This window comes from Oratosquilla oratoria, chromosome 33, assembly GCF_046742065.1.
Source record: "Oratosquilla oratoria isolate Oo_2021 chromosome 33, ASM4674206v1, whole genome shotgun sequence".
In the NCBI taxonomy this organism is placed as follows: domain Eukaryota; kingdom Metazoa; phylum Arthropoda; class Malacostraca; order Stomatopoda; family Squillidae; genus Oratosquilla; species Oratosquilla oratoria.
Window position 1 is genome coordinate 36,711,562 of NC_134809.1, and position 24,363 is coordinate 36,735,924.

The 24,363-nt window shown below is 44.1% G+C and overlaps 1 protein-coding gene across 3 annotated transcripts in view; it reads right to left on the reverse strand.

Moving 5' to 3' along the window:
* Window positions 1–24,363, reverse strand: part of LOC143017833 (protein arginine N-methyltransferase 1-like) — a 62,017-nt gene that overhangs the window by 2,402 nt on the left and 35,252 nt on the right. For all 3 annotated transcript variants that reach the window (XM_076172768.1, XM_076172769.1, XM_076172770.1), the window contains exons 7-8: window positions 13,243–13,371; window positions 1,798–2,028 (exon numbers count right to left, since the gene is read on the reverse strand). In XM_076172768.1, the coding sequence (XP_076028883.1) occupies window positions 1,798–2,028; window positions 13,243–13,371 (360 nt within the window). The remainder of the gene's footprint in view (window positions 1–1,797; window positions 2,029–13,242; window positions 13,372–24,363) is intronic.

Below are 24,363 nucleotides of genomic sequence, written 5' to 3' on the forward strand. Positions count from 1 at the left end.
GTGGTGGTTCCACCAGGACAATGTCCCATGCCACAAGTCAACGCAGGTGACCACCTGGATGGCCGACAGGGGAATGAAAATGGTACCACACCTACCCTACAACCCTGACCTAGCCCCTTACGACTTCTTCCTGTTCCCACGCATAAAAGACAGCCTCAGGGGAACCAGATTCCAGTCAACAGAGGAGCTGAATTAGGCATCGGAAAGTTATCTGAAGTGACTACTGAAAAAGGACTTTGAGGAGGTTTTCCAGGATTGGGAGAGACACATGCAGAAGTGTGTAGATGCGAGAGGCAATTATTTTGTAGGAGGCAAAGTTTTGTAAGCTTATGAAAAAAACAACTAGTGTCTCTCCTGACATTTTCTCATTACTTATTGAACATACCTCATACAAACAATGAGTGTCTAAACTGGAACTACCAACCCTGGAACAAAGATGCGAAAGAGAAGATCTATTGGCCATTTACAGAATCATAAAAGACTTGGAAGTTCTTGACAGAGAAGACTTATCAAAGTGGGATAAAAGAAAAACAAGAGGACATGAAAAGAAACTCAAAAAGGATAGTTATAGAAGAGATCTAAAAAAATATATATATAGTTTTCCACACAAAGTGGTGTGTCTAGAGCAAATTAGATGAAACAATAGAGTGTGCAAAAACCATAAAAGAATTTGAGAACAAACTATATGCTGAGAGATACAAAGAAGGATCATTACAAGTATAGCTCCTCTTCCTGTATAATACAAGGTAAATACAAAACATTTGATCCTACACTGCCCCAATCCAGCCTTACCATGACAACAATATCTCTTCCTTGAGTAAATAATGGGCCAATCTAGTGGCTGTTGCTGGATTCCTGAGAGACAAGAGTCTCCTGCATAAGGACCTTGGGAAATGGACTAATTGACTAAACAGGGTAAAGCCTGTATAGGTAATCAAGAATTCAAAGCAACCTATATTCTGATTCTGGACTATCAGTAAAAAAAATGCAATGAGTGTAACACTTTTACTAAACTTGCCTTAGTAAATCTAAGTAAATGTGCCAATGTACCTGCATCTACACCCACATCCAAAAATGAAAGCATAAGAGCTAGAACAAGGCACTTCAATTGATGTATAGTTGACTTCAGAGTTAAATATGAGCAGACATTTGTTCTTGCCATAGAAAAATTATGTTATGAAACATTCAGTGTCACTAAATGTAAAAATTTAGTAAAGCTATAAAAACAGATAATTCTATCATATAGATAAAACATCACATAAAACAGACTATCAAGTGTACACATATACCAATGGTCTTTTCTCCCTTGAAAGTGGGTTGGCTGAATCAAGATGCCTTGACTCTTCTTGGAAGAAAAGTACAGATAGGATGTTCTCAGTGCCCCTCCCCAACTCTGCACCATTTAATCTGTTTTTTTTTTTTTTTTTCAATACATTAGAACATGATGACAGCATTCTTGTGGCCACACCACAGGAGTATGAGAAAAAAAGAGGTGGTATCCTAGGAGTGGTACAGAGAAGATTTGAGAACAAACAAAACAGAGGATAGTGAAAGTTGAAAAGAGGTTCAGCATTTCTCTGAGTAGACACTTGGTTCCAAACAAAATAATGCAGCAGGACTCTCATTAAAAGGGGTGCCATTCAAATCCATACAATAATTATTCCATATAACTATACAGTAAATACCAAAGCATGAGACTTATCATAACTGATAGTTAAGAACATATGGCTCATCATAAATTTTAGTTAAAAAAATAAACATCATCTCATTAAAACATGAAAATACAAATCCACTCACCTTTCTTTACAACTCTTGGTTCAGCAAGGTAAAATACAGTTTGCTTCCAATGTGTTGGTGGAGCATGAGGTCCAGTTGAAAATGAAACAGGATGTGGAAGGTCAAAATATGTATCAAAATAGCCAACAAACCCTGTAACATGACCATCTCTTGAAACTTGGAGGGAAAAGCTGGTCTTGAACTCTGTGTCCTGAGGTGTAATTTTCATGAGATCAAAGTCAGCTATCTGTGCTGTAAAAAACAGAAAGTTTAACCTTATTTACCAGCAATTTTATTTCGGTTATTGACTAATTTCCTTTCATCAAACATGATAAAAATATTATTAAAGAAGTCAAGGATGTTGGTTAAACATGAAAATTTTCTTCTAAAACTGTTGCAAGTCTTTTGTCAAAATGTTATCTTCAAGGAAGTCCACAATTTCATCCCTTAGAATCATTTCCATAATTTTGCATACAACTGATGTCAAACAAGAGGATGATAATCACTGGACAGTGATTTGTTAATTTTTTTTTACATAAGGAAGTTACATTAGCTAATTTCCATTCTTGTGGTAATTTACCGGAAGTTAAGGATTCAATGAATAAGATCATTAACCTTTGCCATATGATGATGCCTATGTAGGCACCATGAGGTGCGAGTGGGTATGTGAGGATGCCAGTGTCAGCGTCTTCATTATATTTATTTTGTAGTTGAGTGAGTAATACAGCTATAACTTTATATCTTATCATGCAAATATCATGATCCATCATTGTACATTAGGCAACTGATGCTGCCCATAAGAGTTTGACTCGTATTGAAAAGATTAACCACTTCGGTATGATGACATCTACGTAGGCATCATGATGCGCGAGTGGGTACACGAGGATGCTGGCATCAGCATCTTGATTATATATTTTTTCAAGTTGTACATACATACATACATATACCAAGGCTTTTTCCCCCTTACAAGGGGGGTAGCCAAAAAGAAAAAGGTATAAAATCATTCCCACCCATTCCATCCCTGAATACACTCCACACCCCTCCAATCTTAGCACCTCCTGGATGACGGGTCATCCCTGCACCTTGTCCACTGCCCTGGGTCAGAAGCAGTGTCGCAAGACACAGCACATCCACACCAAGGCCGCTTCATTAAATCGGCGACCCCCCCCTCTCCATCCCCCCATTGCATAAAATGAGAGGACGGGGAGAAATCCCTTCGGGCTGCATCAAATTTTGCTCACACATACTACCTCACCCCCCATCCACCCGCCCATTCCACCTCATGCAATCACAACATCATCCATATACAACCATTCTCCATTCACCCCTGTCTTCTGTCCTCTCCCATCCTTCCTCAACAGACATTCCCCTCTTCCCCAAAGCCCCCTTCACCCCATCCATCCACCTCATCCTAGGACGTCCCCTCATGTTCACTCCCTCCTCATCTGCCTTCCACACCTCTTTTACTAGTCTTTCTAGTATGTATGTAAGTTGTACATGAGTTACCCCCAGATTTTGTGAACTGGTTTGATAACATTTTCTGTGCTTATTATCACTCAGAGTAAAGGAGAACAAGTATTACAGCAGTGACTTTATATGCGAGTAGTGTGATGTGTACACATGGTGGCAACCAATGATGCACACAAGAATTTGACTCATACTGAAATGGTTAATGGCTTACAAATTTCATTTTCATTTAAAATCCTTGTGAAAATCTTATCTGGTTCTAGCATTTCATTTATTTTTACTTTATCAATCTGATGTGCAATTTCGACATTAGTTACACAGTTAGCTATTATTCTATCATTACTATTTCATTCTAATAGCTGCTATTGCCTTCATTTGTATAGGCAGATACAAAATAATTATTCAAGATACAGGCCATTTCTTTATCATCATTCATATGTTCACCATTTTTTTAACATGAGAGGACCCATGTTAGAAAATTTACTGTACATTTTTTTTTTTTTTTTCAATTTACTAGAATGAGCTATATATTACTCAATTGGGATTATGTGAGCTCTTTTCCAGATGTTTGGGATTTTGTTGTCTAACCAGTAGTTGAAAATGTCAGTTAAGGATTTTATGGCTATTTGGCCAAGGTGTATGAGGTGGACATTTGAGATCTTGTCTGAGCCTTCAGCTTAGGAGTTTTGCAGTTTCTTTATGGCCCTTTTTATATCTTTCTTGAAAAGGTTGGGTGGGGGTTGGGGGGCTTCAGTGTCTTAATTTGATTTTTCTATTTAATTATTTTTGTATTTTTTAGTTTTCGGTTTCAAGCTTATTTTGAAGAAATGTCACATTACTGTATTCTTGATATTATTTTACCTTGAGTTGCAATTACTTTACCTACTTAGTTATATTTACCTAGTTGTATCTTACAGAGAGGGAAGCTATGCTTGTGGTATCCCGTCTTAACTGTGTGTGTGTGTCTATTTACCTAGTTGTATCTTATGGGAAGAGGAGATACGCTTGTGGTGTCTCATCTCTGTATCTCACAGTGTCTAAACTGTTCTTAAATTTATGTATGGTTTTTGCACACATTATCATTTCATCCAGTTTGTTCCATACATCCACCACTCTGGGGAAAGCTGTTCTTTTTCAGGTCTCTATTATAAATATCCTTTTTGAGCTTCCTTCCATGTCCTCTTGTATTTCTTGTATCCCAATTTAGTAAGTTTTCTTTATCAAGGACTTCTGTACCATTCATGATTCTATATATGGTCAACAAGCCTCCTCTTTCTCTTCTTTGTTCCAGGGTTGGTAACTCTAGTTTTGACAATCTCTCTTCATATGACAGTTCTCCAGTGTGGGGGCTATTTTCATAGTTGCTCTTTGAATTCTTTCAATTTTCCTTATATTCTTTTTGGTACTGGGTGACCAAAGTGTCACGGCATATTCCAGTCTTGGTCTTATTAGTATGTCAAGTATTTTCTTCACCATTTCTTCATCCAAGTAAATGCCACTTTTATTGACCTCATCAAGTTGTAGGTTTCTCCAACAATTTTGTTTATATGTTTATTGGGGGACATGTACTTTGTGATGATTACTCCCAGGTCTTTTTCAGATCCCACTTTCTTTACTTCCTTTTCAACAACTTTATATTGTCCTGATATCCTACTTTTACTTTTCCAAATTCCATCTTACATTTCTTAATGTTGAAGTCCACTTCCCACTTCTGACTCCATTCCCAAACCCTGTTCAGATCTCTCTGCAGTGACTCACAGTCTATTTCAGTGCTCACTTTTCTCAACAACTTTGCATCATCAGCAAAGAACTTCATGTAATTGTCCACACCCTTGTCCATGTCATTCACATAAATAGCAAACATTATTGGAGCCAGTACCAATCCCTGTGGAACTCCACTAATCACCTCTTCCCAAGTAGAACCCTTATCTCTGAGCACTACTCTCATTTTTCTTCCATGCAAGAAATCCTCCATCCATTCCAGTAGTTTACCTTGTATCCCTCCTATGGTTTTCAGTTTTCCTAATAGTTTTCTATGTGGTACTTTATCAAAAGCTTTCAGTAGATCTAGGAAAGCACAATCAGCCTACCTGTCCCTTTTCCTGCATTATATCTAATAGTCTTGAGTAAAAACAGATCAGATTTGTGGTACATGATCTTCCCTGTCTGAATCCAAATTCTCTCGGGTTTAGTAGGTTGTTCTCTTCCATATGTTTTGTCCATCTATTTTTGAAAACTTTTTCACATATTTTCACTACAGTACATGTAAGGGAAACCAGTGTATAATTTGTTAGGTCTTCCTTGTTTCCTCCTTTATATGTTGGTATGATGTTGGCCTTTTTCCAGTCTTCTGGTATTTTTCTTTCCTTAACCTCTTCGTTACCGACCCGTCAACCTTACGTAAACAAATGTTTCAAACCGTCCCACGAATGGCTGGAGCCTTATGTTTGTAAACACAGACACTTGCCACCACGTGGGTAGAAATAACCCAGAAACCGAGGCCTTGAGAGCCCTCAATACACACAGCTTATAACTGTGACACGTGCGTGTCACAAGGAGCATGCTCAGTTCCTGGCGGGTGCACTCAGCCGTGACATGCAGGTGTCACAAAACACACATCCGGTACTCAAGGGGTTAAGGGAACATTTTATATATTTTACTTACCAATTCTTTACACTCCTTTAGTATCCAATTTGCAATTCCATCCAGGCTGTGCAATTTCCTGACATCAAGGCTTATTATTTGATCCATTATTTCAGCTCATGTTGCTATTATTTCCTCCATACGGTGGATTTCACATATCACCCTTCATCCCAGTGCCATACTTCTTCTCTAGTGAAAACCGACTTGAAATGTTTACTCATGACCTCAGCCATTTCTATATCTTTTGTGTATTCCATGTTTCCTTGGTGTAGTTTCTCTATTTCTTGCTTGTTTTCCAATTTGCCATTCATACATCTATAGTTTTGGTTGACCCTTACATTTTCCTATTATAAATTTCTTTTTTCTTCCCTGCGTATTTTACATGTGTGTGTGTATCTATCTCTGTATCTTATGGAAAGGGAAGCTACACTTGTGGTGTCCCATCTCTGTACCTCGTAGTATCTAGTTTGCTCTTATAATGTATGGTATTTGCACACACTATTGTTTTGTCCAATTTGTTCCAGACATCCACCACTCTATGGGGAAAGCTGTTTTTTTCAGGTCTCTTCTATAACTGTCATTTTTTAGTTTCTTTTCATGTCCTCTTATATTTCTCTTATCTCAATTTAGTAAGTCTTCTCTATCAAGGGTTTCCATGCCTCTCATGATTCTATAGATGGTCAATAAGACAGCTCTTTCTCTTTGTTCCAGAATTGGTAATTCCAGCTTTGACAATCTCTCCTCATATGACAGTTCTGAAAGTGTTGGGGCCACCTTCGTAATTACTCTTTGGATTCTTTTAATTTTCTTTATATTCTTTTTAGTACTGGTTATAGTGTTGCTGCATACTCCAGTCTTGGCCTTATCAGTATGACTAGTATTTTCTTCACCATTTCTTTATCCAAGTAGGTAAAGGCCACCTTTATTGATCTTAGCAAGTTGAAGGTTTCTCTGACAATTTTATTTATCTGTTTATCAGGAGTCATGTCCTTTGTGATAATTACTCCCAGGTCTTTTACAGAACTTGCTTTCTTCTTACCGACTTTACATTGTCCTAAAATTCTTTTTCTACTTTTTCCAAATTCTATTATGCTACATTTCTTTATGCTGAAGTCCACTTCCCACTTCTGATTCCATTCTCAAACCCTGTTCAGATCTCTCTGTAGTGATTCACAGTCCGTTTCAGTACTTATTTTCCTCATCAGTTTTGCATCATCTGCAAAGAAGTTCATGAACATTCTACACCCTCGTCCATGTCATTTACATAAATAGCAAACATTATCAGAGCCAATACTGATCCCTGTGGGACTCCACTAATCACTTCTTCCCAAGTAGAACTCTTATTTCTAAGTACTACTCTCATTTTTCTTCCATGCACAAAATCCTCCATCCATTTCGATAGTTTTCCTTGTATCCTTCCTATGGTTTCCAGTTTCCTTAACAATTTTTTGTGTGGTACTTTATCAAAGGCTTTTTGTAGATCTAGGAAAGCACAATTGGTCCATCAGTCCCTTTCTTGTATTATAGTCTTGAACAGGCACACACCAAATTTGTGGCACATGACCTTCCCTGTCTAAATCCAAATTGTCTCGGATTTAGTACATTGTTTTCCTCTAGATGATTTGTCCATCTATTTTTGATAACTTTTTCACAAATTTTGGTTACTGTACTTGTATGGGAGACCAGTCTGTAATTTGTTGGGTCTTCCTTGTTTCTCCTTCATATATTGGTACGATATTGGCATTTTTCCAGTCTTCCAATATTTTTCCTTCTTTGAGTGAGCTGCTTATTACCTTATATATTTTGCCTATTAGTTCATCTTTACATTCTTTTAGTGTACAGTTTGCAATTCCATCTGGATGCGTTTCCTGACATCAAGGTTCATTATTTGGTCCATTATTTCTTTTGTTATAATTATTTTTCTCATGGGGGGGGATCTCACCTCCTTTCATCCCATTGCTGTATATTTTCTTTAGTGAACACAGACTTGAAGTGTTTGTTCATAACTTCAGCCATTTCTATATCTTCTGTGCATTTTATATTCCCTTGGTTTCACTATTTCCTATATCTACCTAGTTGTATCTTACAGGAAGGGGAGCTATGCTCGTGGTGTCCCATTTCTATGTCTGTTTTTGCACACACTATTGTTTCATCTTGTATGTTCCATACATCCACCACTCTGGAGAAAGCTGGTTTTTTTTTCTGGTCTCTTCTATAACTGTCCTTTTTGAGTTTCCTTCCATGTCCTCTTGTGTTTCTTTTACCCCAATTTAATAAGTCTTCTCTATCAAGGATTTCTACACCTCTCATAACTCTATAGATGGTCAACAAGTCACCTGTTTCTCAACTTTGTTCCAAAGTCAGTACTTCTAATTCTAACAATCTTTCTTCATGTGACATTTTTTATAAAGTTGGGGCTATATTCGTAGTTGCTCTCTGGATTCTCTCAATTTTCCTTATATTCTTTTTAGTACTGGGTGACCATAGTGTTGCTGCATACTCCAATTTTGGCCTTATCAGTGTGACTAGTATTTTCTTTACCATTTCTTAATCCAAGTAAAAGCCACTTTTATTGATCTTAGCAAGTTATAGGTTTCACCAACAACTTTGTTTATATGTTTGTCAGGGGACATATCTTGTGATGATTACTCCCAGGTCTTTTTCAGATCCCATTTTCTATATTTCCTTTTCACAAATTTTATATTATCCTGATATCCTTTTTTACTTTTTCCAAATTCCAAATCCCACTTCTGACTCCATTCCCAAACCTTGTTTAGATGTCTCTGTAGTGAGTCACAGTCCATTTCAGTACTCACTTTCTTTAACAATTTTGCGTCTTTTGCAAAGAAGCTCATGTAACATTCCACACCCTCATCCATGTCAATCACATAAATAGCAAACATTATTGGAACCAATAATGATCTTTGTGGAACTCCACTAATTACCTCTTCCTATGTAGAACTCTTATATCTGAGTTCTACTCTCATTTTTCTTCCATGCAAAAAGTCCTCCATCCATTTCAGTAGTTTACCTTGTATTCCTCCTATGGTTTCCAGTTATCTTAATAGTTTTTTGTGTGAGGCTTTATCAAAAGCTTTTTATAGATCTAGGAAAGTGCAATCATCTGTCCCTTTCTTGTATTATATTTAGTAGTCTTGAGTAAAAAGAAATCAAATTTGTGGCACATGATCTTCCCTAAATCTGAACTGTCTCGGATTTGGTATATTGTTCTCCTCCAGATTTTTTATCCATCTACTTTTTATAACTTTTTCACAAATTTTGGCTACCATGCTTGTAAGAGAAACTGGTCTATAATTTGTTGGGTCTTCCTTATTTCCTCCTTTGTAAATTGGTACAATATTAGCATTTTTCCAGTCTTCTGGAAATTTTCCTTCTTTGAGTGAGCAACTTTTTTTTTTTTTTTTTTTTTTTTTTTCCTTTCTTTCTTTCTTTAGGAATGTCCCCTGTGGGGCTACAAGGAGGTGCTCAGATAAGAGGGAGGATGGAGAGGTGTGGAGTGTATTCAGGGATGGAATGGGTGGAAATGATTTTATGCCTTTCCCTTTTTGGCTACCTCCCTTGTAAGGGTGAAAAGCCTTGGAATATGTATGTATGTATGTATGAGTGAGCAACTTATTATTCTATATATTTTGTCTGTTAGTTCTTCTTTACATTTTTTTAATATCCAATTTGCTATTCCATCCAGGCCGTGCGATTTTCTGACATCAAGGTTCATTATTTGATCCATTATTTCTTTCTGTGTTACTATTATTTCCCTCATAGAGGGAGGGCGGAATTTCACTTCTCTCCCTTCATCCCAATGTTGCTTTTTCTCTCTAGTGAAAACTGACTTGAAGTGTTTGCTCATGATTTTAGCTATTTCTTATCTTCTATGTATTCCATATTCCCTTGGCATAGTTTCACTATTTCCTGTTTATTTTTTAGTTTTCCATTTACATATCTATAGAACAGTTTTGGCTGATCCTTACATTTTTCTATTGTTTTTTTTTTCCATAGTTTCTTTTTTCTTCCCTACATATTTTTACACTATTCGTTCCTTTGATTAATATACATTTGCCATTATCTATTTTTTCTCCATCTTTTCCAAGCTTTATCTCTTCTTTCTCTTTGTTGTACCTTCTACTAAACCAGCACTTAATATACATCTTTTCCTGTTTTTGTTTTGGGACATATTTATCCACTCCTTTATAGATTTTTATCAGAATCATCCATTTTTCTTCCACTTATATTTCTTCCTTGTAGAATTTTTCCCAACTTGCTTTAAGAACAGTTTCCTAAGTTCTTCAAAGTCCATTTTACTAAACAGCAGTCTTCCTTTTCTGTGTTTCTCATTTCTCTTTATATATATTTCCTCCTTTAGTTCTAACTCGAGAAGTATGTGGTCAACCTTCACCATTGGTGTCTTGTATTCAATTTTGTTTACTATTTCAGATTCTGAAGTGAATAATAAATCTAATCTTGATGGTTTTTCATTATTTCTAAATTTAGCGTTTTACCCATTGTGTTATTGTTTCTATAGTCATGATGAGTAATTCATTTCCCCATTGATCCTCTCCACCTTTCACTGTCATCTCTTCCCAACATATTTCTTTGCAATTAAAATCTCCCATGAGTACTACACTATTTCCATCCTTCAGCATCTTGTTTAACAAAGATCTCGTATCATCTAACATTTTATAATAATCTCTCTCCAATACCTTATTTTTACATACATATACCAAAGGCTTTTTCCCCTTCACAAGGGAGGTAGCCAAAAAACAAAGGCATAGAAACCACTCCCACCCATTCCATCCCCTACATTCCACTCCCCTCTTCCCTCCTTCTCATCTTGGCACCTCCTAGATGACAGGTCATCCCTGCATCTTGTCCACTGCCCTGGGTCAGAGGCAGTGTCACAAGACACAGCACATCCACAGCAAGGCCGCTTCATTAAATCGGCGACCCCCCCCCCTCTCCGTCCCCTCATGCAGAAAAAGCGAAGACAGGGAGTAATCCCTTTGGGCTGCATCAATTCATTTCTCATACATACTCCCTCAACCCCCATCCCCCACCCACTCCCTCTTATGCATCACAGCATTATCCATACACAACCATTCTCCATTCACCCTATCTTCTGTCCTCTCCCATCCTTCCTCAACAGACATTCCCCTTTTTCCCAATCTCCTTTTTACCCCATCCATCCATCTCATCCTAGGTCGACCCCTCATGTTCACTCCTTCCACATCTGTCTTCCACAACTCTTTTCTTCACTTATTCTTTCCATGTGTCCAAACCATCCCAATACTCTTTCATCAACCCTATCTCCCAGCTCCCTTTCCACCCCCATTCTCCTTCTCACCTCCTCATTTCTTACTCTATCCAGCCTAATAACCCCTATCATACTTCTCAGACACCTCATCTCAAACACATTCAAACTCCTCTCTTCCTCCCTTATGTTCCATGTTTCTGCCCCATACAGTGCTGTTGTCACAATCACTCCTTCATACAATCTCATCTTAGCATCCATTCCCAAATGTCTATTCCTCATTACACTTTTTAATCCATCAAGGCATTTACTCGCTTCTCTCAATCTACATTTTACCTCCACCTCTACTCCCTTTCCTGCCACATTCACACCCAAGAATCTAAAACTATCCATTTCCTCCAGTCTCTCTCCATTAATACTCCTCACTTCCAGTCTGCTGCCACTTTCACCCCTTGTACATCTCATCACCTTACTTTTACCCACATTTATCTTCAACTTTCTTCTTTCGCACACCATCCCAAACTGTTACTTTTACCCACATTTATCTTCAACTTTCTTTCGCACACCTTCCCAAACTGTCACTAACTTCCTGAATCCCTCCTCTGATCCTGCCTCAAGCACAGTGTCGTCAGCAAACAACAACTGGCTTATCTCCCATTTTTCTCCTTTTTCTTTAACCATCTCCAATCCCTGACCCACTACCCTTGCATTTACCTCTCGCACCACCCCATCCATGTATAGATTGAACAGCTAGGGCGACATAATGCATCCCTTATGAAGTCCCACCTTTACTTTAAACCACTCACTCTCTCCATTTCTAATCCTAACATGAGCTCTACTACATACATACATATACCAAGGCTTTTCCCCCTTACAAGGGAGGTAGCCAAAAAGGAAAATGCATAAAATCATTTCCACCCATTCCATCCCTGAATACACGCCACACTCCTCCACCCTCCCTCTTATCTGAGCACCTCCTGGATGACGGGTCATCCCTGCACCTTGTCCACTGCCCTGGGTCAGAAGCAGTGTCGCAAGACACAGCACATCCACAGCAAGGCCGCTTCATTAAATCGGCGACCCCCCCCCCTCTCCATCCCCCCATTGCATAAAAAGAGAAGACGGGGAGAAATCCCTTCGGGCTGCATCAAATTTTGCTCACATATACTACCTCACCGCCCATCCCCCCACCCATTCCACCTCATGCAATCACAACATCATCCATATACAACCAACAGACATTCCCCTCTTCCCCAAAGCCCCCTTCACCCCATCCATCCACCTCATCCTAGGACATCCCCTCATGTTCACTCCCCCCACATCTGCCTTCCATACCTCTTTTACTAGTCTTTCTTCACTCATTCTTTCCATGTGTCCAAACCATCCTACTACTCTATTAAAAACTCTTGACTGCTCTTAATAGCTTTCCTCCTATCCCATATATCTGCAATACCTCCCACAGTGCTTTCCTGTCTACCCTGTGAAGAAAGAATTGTAAAAGAGGTGTGGAAAGCAGAGATGAAAGGAGTGAACATGAGGGGTTGACCTAGGATGAGATGGATGGATGGGGTAAAAAGGGGATTGGAAAAGAGGGGAATATCTGTTGAGGAAGGACGGGAGAGGACAGAAGATAGGGGTGAATGAAGAATGGTCGTGTATGGATAATGCTGTGATGCATGAGGGGGGGTGAGGACTAATGTATGAGAAATAAATCTATGCAGCCTGAAGGGATTTCTCCCCGTCTTCTCTTTTTCTGCATGAGGGGACGGAGAGGGGGGGTCACTAATTTAATGAAGCAGCCTTACTGTGGATGTGCTGTGTCTTGCAGCACTGCTTCTGACCCAGGGCATTGGACAAGATGCAAGTATGACCTGTCATCCAGGAGGTGCCAAGATAAGAGGGAGGGAAGAGGGTAGAGGGGAGTGGAGTATGTAGGGGATGGAATGGGTGGGAGTGGTTTCTATGCCTTTGTTTTTTGGCTACCTCCCTTGTAAGGGTGAAGGAGCCTTTGGTATATATATGTATGTATGTATTATTACCATTACTATTATCTTCATTATCATTTTCATTATTATAATATTTTAGCTTACCTGCACTGGTAATGACATGTTCTCCCTTCACCACCTCTGTAGAAGCTTCTTTGATAACTTCATTACGCATACAGGTCATCTTGAAGCCATAAATATTGTTCCAGAAACTAATCAACTTTGTATGAGAATCTGAAAAAAAAAATCATATGATAATATGGGAATAAAGATATGAAAATAGAAATATCAAGATAAGGAAATGGCTTACAAATTCAAAACCTTTTATTATTCACCAAAATGTGTAAAAAAAAAACTCTTAACTACAGTCAAATACTTTACCTATATAATGCAAAATGTCAGTACTTCAATTAAAGGAAATAGAAAATTATGTAAAGAGCATCTACAGTTTTTCTTATTTCTTCTCTTTAACACAGAAAGACATCTTCTTCACCAAGGGTGTGTAGTCCTATGGACAGTGGTACACTAAAAATTTAATCTTTTGACAATTTTGCAAACATTTATGTAAAAATTTTAAATATGCACAATATACTGGTGAAGTAACAGTCTCATGCGGCATCATTTACTATTTTTAACAAAAATTTTACAAAAATATCTGAAGTGGGTGATGCGGCATCATTTACTATTTTTAACATGTATCTTAAGTGGGTGATGTCCCTATTTAAAGGGACATGGTGTAAGATTAGCTTTCTATTTGACATTTATATTTGATGTTCTTGTTTACATAAAATTTTAAAATGGTATATCGTATTGACAGCAACATGTGAAAGTAAGAAACCTGAGGTAAATTCACTGTGTATTGCACAGGCCAACGTTGCTGTTGACACTTTTCTTTTCTTTTCCTTTTTATTTTGGATCATTATATAACCAGGGACTGTGTTGAATGTTGGGAAAAGGCTCATCCCTGGTCAAACTAAACCCTAACATAAATCACTGTTTCTGTAATGCCTTAGGGGTAATGCCCCGGTAAAACCCCCCCAAATTTTTTTAATAAAGTAGAGTACCATAAATGTGAAAAATATCACTTATAAAACACTGCACTTCATTCATGATATCTAATTTATCAGTATCTACAACCACTCCTCGTTTAACGACGACAATTGGGACCAGCGCGCCGTCGTTAACCGAATTGGTCGTTAAGCGAAAGTGTATACATATATGTACATGTACTGTATGTACAATGTCCAGCAATACATGTATCTTTATTTTCGTGTATTTCCCTCTTTTATACAGTACATTAAAGCTTTATTTACTGTTTATTTACGGTGGTTATATTCCCGAAATTACCGTATATGACCAAATCCGCGTATGCTGACATTCCATATTGAATACTGGGGTATTTTTTTAGTTTCGACCATGGGCGCAATATAGCAATAAAAAAATAATTATTAATTTTGTAAATTAAAATGTATCAACGTAATATGCAATTTTGTGGGCGGAAATGAAAGTAAAAAATACCATGCTACAAGAAAATATGCTAATGAACGAAGTCGGTAGCATAGGATCGGGACGCCATCTTGTCGTCTGCCAACGTCTCTCACGACGACGACGAGGACGAGCCGGTTAGTTTAGTTTAGGTTAAGCGAATTTATCATCCTTTCATTTCCTCGACATCGACATCTATCATAACAAACATGGTGTACCATTCGTCCGACATGACTTCGTTACTTACGAAATTTGTTTTAGCACCTTTTTTTTTTCGCTCACAAAATTGCATATTACGTTGATACATTATAATTTACAAAATTAATAATTAATTTTCTATTGCTATAATGCGCCCTTGGTCGGAACTAAAAATTTACCACTACCGGTATATATTGTACCCCAGGTAGTTTTTCCAGCTTGCAGGATGGTGTAGTATAGTGTACTGGGCATAGGACTAATGTCAACTAGTGCAAGGGTGGTGTACTGCGTGCCCGACTCGCAGACGCCTCCCACTACAAGGACCCCTTTCATACTTTATACAAAGCCCCCCTGTATGTATGCGCGCCTACGGCGCCCAATGCCTTCGCCCACGGGCAGTTGCTCTGTAGATTCCTTGGGCACTAGACGTGCCCCCTCTGTACGCATAACCTACCGATCAATAAACCCCCGAGCCATACAACTTGTTTCAATGCTGCCCTTGCAACATGCTTGCGAAGATGGCGCAGTGAGTAGGATCTTGCAATTGCAAGCAACCTTGCAAGCAACCTTGCACTTTGCAGCGGTGGAACACAAGTGTGATTCGGTGCGGTTCGGTAATCGGCGGCGTACAAGTGAACGAGTGCCAATACGTGACAATACGCGATCCGGTGGTGCTAACGTGAACGTGGCGTTGCAGGAACCCTGCAATAATGGGCACGTCGAACCGTGCAGTATCGTGCAGTTCAGTTCAGCAGTGGAACTCTATCGCGCGACGCACTTCGGCGGACCCGTGGAGGATCGAACAAAGGGGTCCTTCATTCCAACCCCTTGGATACAGCGCTCTGGCAGAGCGCCCCCTCCCTCGACGCGACCGTGACCCACTTAGTGAGAGCGATTACGTCACACCACGCCCCAGCTGACTCGCGCAGACCGCACCCCCAAACCCGGCCCATGGCACAAAGGAGCGATTCACCCACGTCACAAGACAGTGACGTCGAATATCACGCCCCGCCCGCGCTCACGCCAAATGTGATGCTTCCGCGGGACGACAGCGACGACGCCGTGCAACGCCTAACGGCGAGCGTGGCGGTGGCACGAGAGGAACGGAGGGAAGACCGCGCGAGGATGGACCAAATGGCGGAGACCCTTCAACAACTCCTGACCCTCGTCGCCCGCGCGCCGCCCCCTCCGTCGGGCCCTCCGCCGGCTTCGTCCGCCCCGGCCCCTCCTGACGCCGGAACGACGCCCGCCCCCATGCCACCGGGCAACCTGACGGTTCCACGCCCGCCACCGTTGCAGGCCGACGCCCAATTCCAGTCGTTCCTGTCGTGGCGCCGCGGTTGGACCGACTGCGCCGCCATGGCTGGCGTCAATAGGATGCCGCACGACATCCAGCTTATCCAGCTCAGATCGTGCTTATCCCTCGATGTACAGGTGCTTCTGCGGAACTCGTTGGACATCCCCCACGACACCCCACTCTCGACCGACGGGGTGCTCGACCGGCTGCAATCCCACCTCCGAGACTCGCGAGCCGAGGCCCTCCGCCGCCGTGACCTGTTCCGATGCAGGCAAGAGTACGTCGAGCCCTTTGATGACTTCTACGGCCGTGTCATGGACAAGGCCCGAGAGTTCGACCTGTGTGCCGTATGCGGCGCCACTTGTGCGGAGGCCCAGATGAAAACGATCGTATTCATGGGCGTCCGGGACGAGGATCTCGCACAGCGCATCAGCTCCCTCCCCACAACTGCGACACTGCAGGAGGTAGTGACCCACTGTCGCTCGCACGAGTCGGCAAGGGAGTCAGTCTCGGGCCGCCAGGACAACCCGCAGGTGCGCGCCGTCTCGGCATATAAAAGTGCTCAACGCCCGGCGCGCGCATCCCCACCTCAACCGCCTCCCACACCCTCCTCGCGACCTGGCGACACCTGCCCCAATTGCGGGACCAAGGGACACCGCCCTCACACCCGCCAATGCCCCGCCAGGAACGCCCGATGCCGTGTCTGCGGCACGAAGGGTCATTGGGAGAAATACTGCAAGTCGTCCAAGGATCGGGACGAGAATTACCACGGGCCGCCAAGCCCCGGCGCCCCTGGGGAGGTTGGAGCATGCCGACAGGTGTCCGACGGCTCCGGCCACTCCCCGACACCTGTCAGCATTCGCATACGCTTCGGGAACGTGTCCTCGAGCTTGCTTATGCTGCCGGACACGGGCGCGGACGTCACAGTGATAGGTGCACGGCACCTGGGCACCATGGGGATATCTAAGGCTAGCTTGCAGCCGCCAACCTCAGCGCCGACGTACATGGCCGACGGATCCAGGATGCCCCCCGCCGTGGGACGCTTCCAGGCCACTCTGACGCTCGGCGACAGGAGCTGCACCGCCGACATACGGGTTCACAAAGGGGTCAAAACCCCGCTCCTCTCTTTCGGCCACTGTCGGGAGTTGGCTATAATCCCGCCCGACTTCCCGAAGCCTATCCTCGAAGTGACGTACGCAAACAGGTGCGCCACGCTAACACTTCCCCCTGACAGCTCGCCAGCCGCCGCCCGCGACTACTTCCTACGGGAATTCAGCGACGTGCTGGTCTCCAAGGATGACCTCCGCTTCAAACCCCTAGGGAAGATGGTGGGTCCCCCCATGCGAATCCACCTGAAGGCCGACGCGGTGCCCTTCGTCATCCACACGCCCAGGCTGATACCGTTCGCGTTCCGGGATCAAGTGAAGGAAGAACATGACTCGATGGTACAACAAGGTATCATCACACCTGTCGGCGACGAACCTTCGGAATGGTGTCACCCAATGGTCCTTGTGGCCAAGAATAAGGGCGTACGCATCACGGTCGACCTGACGAAACTCAATTCTCAGGTAACGCGCCCCACGCACCCCTCACCCACGCCGTTTGCCGCGGTCCGCAGCGTCACCCCCTCCGCGAGGTTCTTCACGACGGCGGACGCCCTCCACGGTTACTGGCAGATAGACCTCGCAGAGGAGGACCAGCATCTGACCACGTTCATCACTCCGTATGGGTGGTACAAGCACTGCCGGGGACCGATAGGCTTCGCAGCCACCGGCGAAGTCTACTGCCTCCAGGGAGACGCGGCTCTGCAAGGCGTGGCCAACTGCGTTAAGGTGGTGGACGACGTACTTCTGTTCGACGACGACCTCCCCTCCCACTTCCGGAGGATCCACCACATGCTTACCAGATGCCGCGATCACGGCATCACCCTTAACAAGGAGAAATTCACAGTCGCCGCCCCCAGTGTCAGCTTCTGTGGCTACCGCCTCTCCGCCGACGGCATATCCGCCGACGAGGACAAGGTCAGGGCCATACGGGACTTTCCCACGCCCGCCAATCTGACCTACCTCCGCTCATTCATGGGCTTGGTGAACCAGCTGGCCGACTTCACCCCGGCCATAACGGCAGCGGCTCAACCCCTACGGCCTCTGTTGAGTCCTAAGCGCTCATTCACCTGGACACCGGATCACGACAAGGCTTTCGCCGACGTCAAGCGAGCCCTGTCGTCACCGCCCGTGCTGGCGCCCTTCGTCCCCGCCCTGCCGGTGGTACTGCAGACGGATGCCTCGCGCCTTTACGGCATCGGGTACGCCCTCCTCCAGGATCACGGCCAGGGACACCTGCGTCTCGTCCAGTGTGGCTCGCGGTTCCTGACGGACGCCGAAACCCGCTACGCCACGATTGAACTGGAGATGCTTGCTGTCACGTGGGCCACATCCAAATGCAAACTGTACCTGTTTGGAGTGCCCCACTTCACGCTGATGACGGACCATCGTCCACTCATCCTGATCCTCAACTCATACACCCTCGACGCCGTCGAGAACCCCCGCCTACAGCGGCTCAAGGAGAGGCTCTCGCCCTTCGTCTTCACGGCGAAATGGTGCGCAGGGAAGCAGCTCTGCATACCCGACGCCCTCTCACGAGCCCCGGTCTCCCGCCCCACGCCGGAGGACGAGACCGACTGCGACAAGGACGCCGCGCATGTCAGGAGCGTTGTCGCCAGCAGCGCCGGCGCCCGCGAGGACGGCCCGTCGCCCGACGCCGACAGGGCACTCCAGGAACTCCGGGCCGCGGCACAAGCGGACCCTGCCTACGGTCACCTGCTTACCTGCGTGTCCTCCGGGTTCCCGTCCAATCGCCTCGCCCTACCCAGCTCCGTCCTCCCGTATTGGAAGCTCCGCGACGCCCTCTCCGCCGACAGGGATCTGGTGCTCTACGGCCAGCGTATTGTGGTCCCCGCCGCTCTACGGAAGCGTACACTGGCTCCCCTCCACGATAGCCACCGTGGCACGGAAGCCACCAAGCGCCGGGCTCGACAAACCGTCTTCTGGCCCGGCATTGACTCCGACATCAAGAGCACGGTAGAAGCCTGCGAACCGTGTCAGGTGCTTCGCCCCAGCCAACAGCAAGAACCCCTGCTGTGCGACGACCGCCCCACACGGCCCTTCGAATCCGTGTCTGCCGACTTCTTTCACGTCGCAGGAAAGTCGTTCTTGGTTATAGCGGACAGACTCTCGGGTTGGCCAGTCATCGTGCCCTGCGGTCAGGACACGACGGCTACCCGAGTCATCCGGAAGTTCTGCTGCTACTTCCGGGAGGTTGGCGTTCCCCTCCGCCTTCGCACCGATGGTGGCCCTCCATTTACCAGCGCTGAGTTCAACCGTTTCACGGAACGCTGGGGCGTCCACCATTCGGTCACCTCCCCGAACTACCCCCAGTCTAATGGACACGCCGAAGCTGCAGTCAAGGCAGCTAAGCACCTCATCCTTAAGACCGCGCCCAACGGCAACATCGACTGCGAGGAGTTCGACCGCGGTCTCCTCGAACTACGGAACACCCCGTCTCTGGCCGGCCGCTCACCTGCCCAGGTCCTCTTCGGGCGCCCCCTCCGGACATGCGTCCCGGCCCACCCGAAATCCTTCTCGCCCGAATGGTAGGCTCACTCAGAAGAATGCGATCGCAAGGCCGCGACCTACGCCGCCCAGACGACCCGGCGATACGACGAGCACGCCCGGCCCCTCCCTGCCCTGGTCGTCGGTCAGCTCGTGCTGATTCAGGAGCGCTAGTCCCTGCGGTGGGACAAAGTCGGCGTGATCATGGGCCGCGGCAGGTCCAGGGACTACGAACTTCGCCTATCGAGTGGTAGAATCTGGTGGCGCAATCGGCGCCACCTCCGTCCGGTGGCACCGCCCCCCGACGCCTCCGCCACCGCCGAGACCTCCCCTCGCGCGCGGACCCCCCTGCCCCTCGCCCCTCGCCTCGGCTCGCGGGCGTTCTTGCCCCCCGCGTCGCCTCTGCAAGGTGGTATAGTGTACTGGGCATAGGACTATGTGAACTAGTGCAAGGGTGGTGTACTGCGTGCCCAACTCGCAGACGCCTCCCATTACAAGGACCCCTTTCATACTTTATACAAAGCCCCCTTGTATGTATGCGCGCCTACGGCGCCCAATGCCTTCGCCCACAGGCAGTTGCTCTGTAGATTCCTTGGGCACTAGACGTGTCCCCTCTGTACGCATAACCTACCGATCAATAAACCCCCAAACCACACAACTTGTTTCACTGCAGCCCTTGCAGCATGCTTGCGAAGAGATGGTAATGTAGACCTAAGCTTCAGAACACTTTATCTCACAGCTAATATCCACCGTACAAGTTCATTTATAACATCATACAAATTTGCCTCAGCCAACTTAATTATCGTACACGATGTCGTAACTTCGGGAGATTTACGTTAAACGAATGTCATAAAGCCCGTCGTTACTCCGAGTTGTCGTTAACCGAGTAGATTGTTAAACGAGGAGTACCTGTATGCTTTTTTTCATCTATATTGCTGACAGAAGGTGAACATTTTTGTTTTATCTTTGCAGTAACAGTATTTTTATCACACTTATGCTTATAACTCAAACTTCTTTTTCTATATCAATAAGTTATTGTTTGTACAATACTTATCCTTTTTTTCTAGATCATTTTGTTGAATTATGTCTCTATGACAGGGTAGACAGGAAGGCACTGTGGGAGGTATTGCAGATATATGGGATAGGAGGAAAGCTTTTAGGAGCTGTCAAGAGTTTTTACAAGATTAGTAGAGCATGTGACAGGATTAGAAATGGAGAGAGTAAGTGGTTCGAGGTAAAGGTGGGACTTCGTCAGGGATGTTTTATGTCGCCCTGGCTGTTCAACTTATACATGGATGGGGTGGTGCGAGAGGTAAATGCAAGGGTGGTGGGTCAGGGACTAGAGATGATTCAAGAAAATGGAGAAAAGTGGGAGATAATCCATCTGTTAGATAGATAGATAGATATAGACTTTATTTGGCAATGAATCAATATACAGTACATGAAGTGCAAATAATGACAATAATACATAGTTCGGAATAATAAATGCAATTTGCCGATGGGGGGTGAGGTAGTATGTATGAGAAATATTTAATGCAGCCCGAAGGGATTTCTCGCTGTCTTCTCTTTTTCTGCATGAGGGGATGGAGGGTTTTTTTTTTTTTTCGCCGATTTTAATGAAGTGCCCTTGCTGTGGATGTACTGTGTCTTGCGACACTGCTTCTGACCCAGGGCGGTGGGCAAGATGTAGGGATGACAGGAGGTGCCAAGAAAAGATGGAGGGAAGAGGGTTGAGGGGAGTGGAGTGTGATGGGATGGAATGGGCGAGAGTGGTTTTTATGTCATTGTTTTTTGGCTACCTCTCTTATAAAGGGGAAAGAGCCTTTGGTATATGTGTGTGTGTACATGGATTGGGTAGTGAGAGAGGTAAATGCAAGGGTAGTGGGTCAGGGATTGGAGATGGTTAAAGAAAGTGGAGAAAAGTGGAAGGTTAGCCAGCTGTTGTTTGCAGACGACACTGCACTTGTAGCAGGATCGGAGGAGGGATTGAGGAAGTTGGTGACAGAGTTTGGAAGAGTATGTGATAGAAGAAAGCTGAAGATAAATGTGGGTAAATGTAAGGTGATGAGATGTTCAAGGGATGAAAGTTGCAGCAGACTGGAAGTGAGCATTAAGGGAGAGCGACTGGAGGAAGTGGATAGGTTTAGATACTTGGGTGCAAATGTGGCAGGAAAAGGTGGAGTGGGGGTGGAGGTGGAATGTAGATTGAGAGAAGAAAGGACATGCCTTGGGGGATTAAAAAGTTTAATGAGAAACAGACATTTGGGAATGGATGCTAAGAGGAGATTGTACGAAGGAGTGACTGTGCCAACAGCACGATATGGGGCAGACACATGGAACATGAGAGAGGAAGAGAGGAGTTTAAATATGTTTGAGATGAGGTGTCTGAAAAGTATGATGGGGGTTACTAGGCTAGAGTGAGAAATGAGGAGGCGAGGAGGAGAACAGGTGGAAAGGGAGTTGTAAGATACATACATATACCAAGGCTTTTTCCCCCTTACAAGGGAGGTAGCCAAAAAGGAAAAGGCATAAAATCATTCCCACCCATTCTATCCCTGAAATACATTCCACACCCCTCCACCCTCCCTCTTATTTTAGCACATCCTGGATGACGGGTCATCCCTGCATCTTGTCCACTGCCCTGGGTCAGAAACAGTGTCACAAGACATAGCACATCCACAGCAAGGCCCCTTCATTAAAATGGCAACCCCCTCTCTTCGTCCCCTCTTGCAGAAAAAGAGAAGACAGGGAGAAACCCCTTCGGGCTGCATCAAAATTTTCTCACACACATTCCCTCACCCCCATCCCCCCACCCATTCCAGCTCATGCATCACAACATCATCCATATACAACCATTCTCCATTCACCCCTGTCTTCTGTTCTCTCCCGTCCTTCCTCAACAGACATTCCCCTCTTCCCCAAAGCCCCCTTCACCCCATCCATCCACCTCATCCTAGGACATCCCTTCATGTTCACTCCCTCCACATCTGCCTTCCATACTTCTTTTACTAGTCTTTCTTCACTCATTCTTTCCATGTGTCCAAACCATCCCAATACTCTTTCATCAACCCTATCTCCCAGCTCCCTTTCCACCCCTGTTCTCCTCCTCACCTCCTCATTTCTCACTCTATCTTGCCTAGTAACACCCATTATACTTCTCAGACACCTCATCTCAAACACATTCAAACTCCTTCTCTCTTCCTCTCTTATGTTCCATGTTTCTGGCACAATCACTCCTTCATACAGTCTCCTCTTATCATCCATTCCCAAATGTCTATTCCTCATTACACTCTTCAATCCACCAAGGCATTTACTCGCTTCTCTCAATCTACATTCTACCTCCACCTTCACTCCACCTTTTCCTGCCACATTTGCACCCAAGTATCTAAAACTATCCACTTCCTCCACTCACTCTCCCATATACATATACATATACATATATATATATATATATATATATATATAGTATATATATATTTTTATGTTTATACATATATATATTTATATACATATATATATATATATATATATATAAATATATATATATACATATATATATATGTATATACAGTATATATAAATATATATACATGGATGGGGTGGTGTGAGAGGTAAATCCAAGTGTAATGGGTCAGGGACTGGAGGTGATTAAAGAAAATGGAGAAAAGTGGGAGATACGCCTGTCATTGTTTGCTGATGACACTGCTTGTAGGAGGATCAGAGGAGGGATTGAGGAAGTTAGTGACTGTTTGGAAAGGTGTGTGAAAGAAGGAAGTTGATGATAAATGTGGGTAAAATTAAGGTGATGAGATGTGCGAAGGGAGAAAGTGGCGGAAGACTGGAGGTAAGTATTAAGGGAGAGACTGGAGGAAATGGATAGTTTTAGATACTTGGGTGCAAATGTGGCAGGAAAGGGAGGAGTAGAGGTGGAGGTAGAATGTAGATTGAGAGAAGCAAGTAAGCCTAGGGGGATTAAAAAGTGTAATGAGACATAGACATTTGGGAATGGATGCTAAGAGGAGATTGTATGGAGGGATTGTGCCAACAGCACTGTATAGGGAAGAAACATGGAACATAAGAAAAGAAGATAGTAGATTGAATGTGTTTGAGATGATTGCCTGAGAAGTATAAAGCAGGTCACTAGGCTGGATAGAGTGAGAAACAAGGAGGTGAGAAGAAGAATGGGGGTGGAAAGGGAGTTGGGAGATAGGATTGATGAAAGAGTATTGGAATGGATTGAACACATGGAAACAATGAGCAATGAATGAGAAAGAGGAGAATGTTGTGGAAGGATGGGAGAAAATAGAAGATAGGGGTGAATGGATAATGTTTGTGTATGGACAATGCTGTGATGCATGAAAGGAAGTGGGTGGGGGATGGGGGGGTGAATGAGTATGTGTGAAAAAATAATTTGATGCAACCTAAAGGGATTTCTCCCAGTATTGTCTCTTTCTGCATAAGGGTATGGAGAGGGGGGTCGCAGATTTAATGAAATGACCTTACTGTGGATGTGCTGTGTCTCGCAATACTGTTTCTGACCCAGGGCAATAGGCAAAATGCAGTGATGACCCATCATCCAGAGGCAGCTAAGATAAGAGAGAGGGAGGGGGGTGAATGGGAGTGGAATAAGTGGGG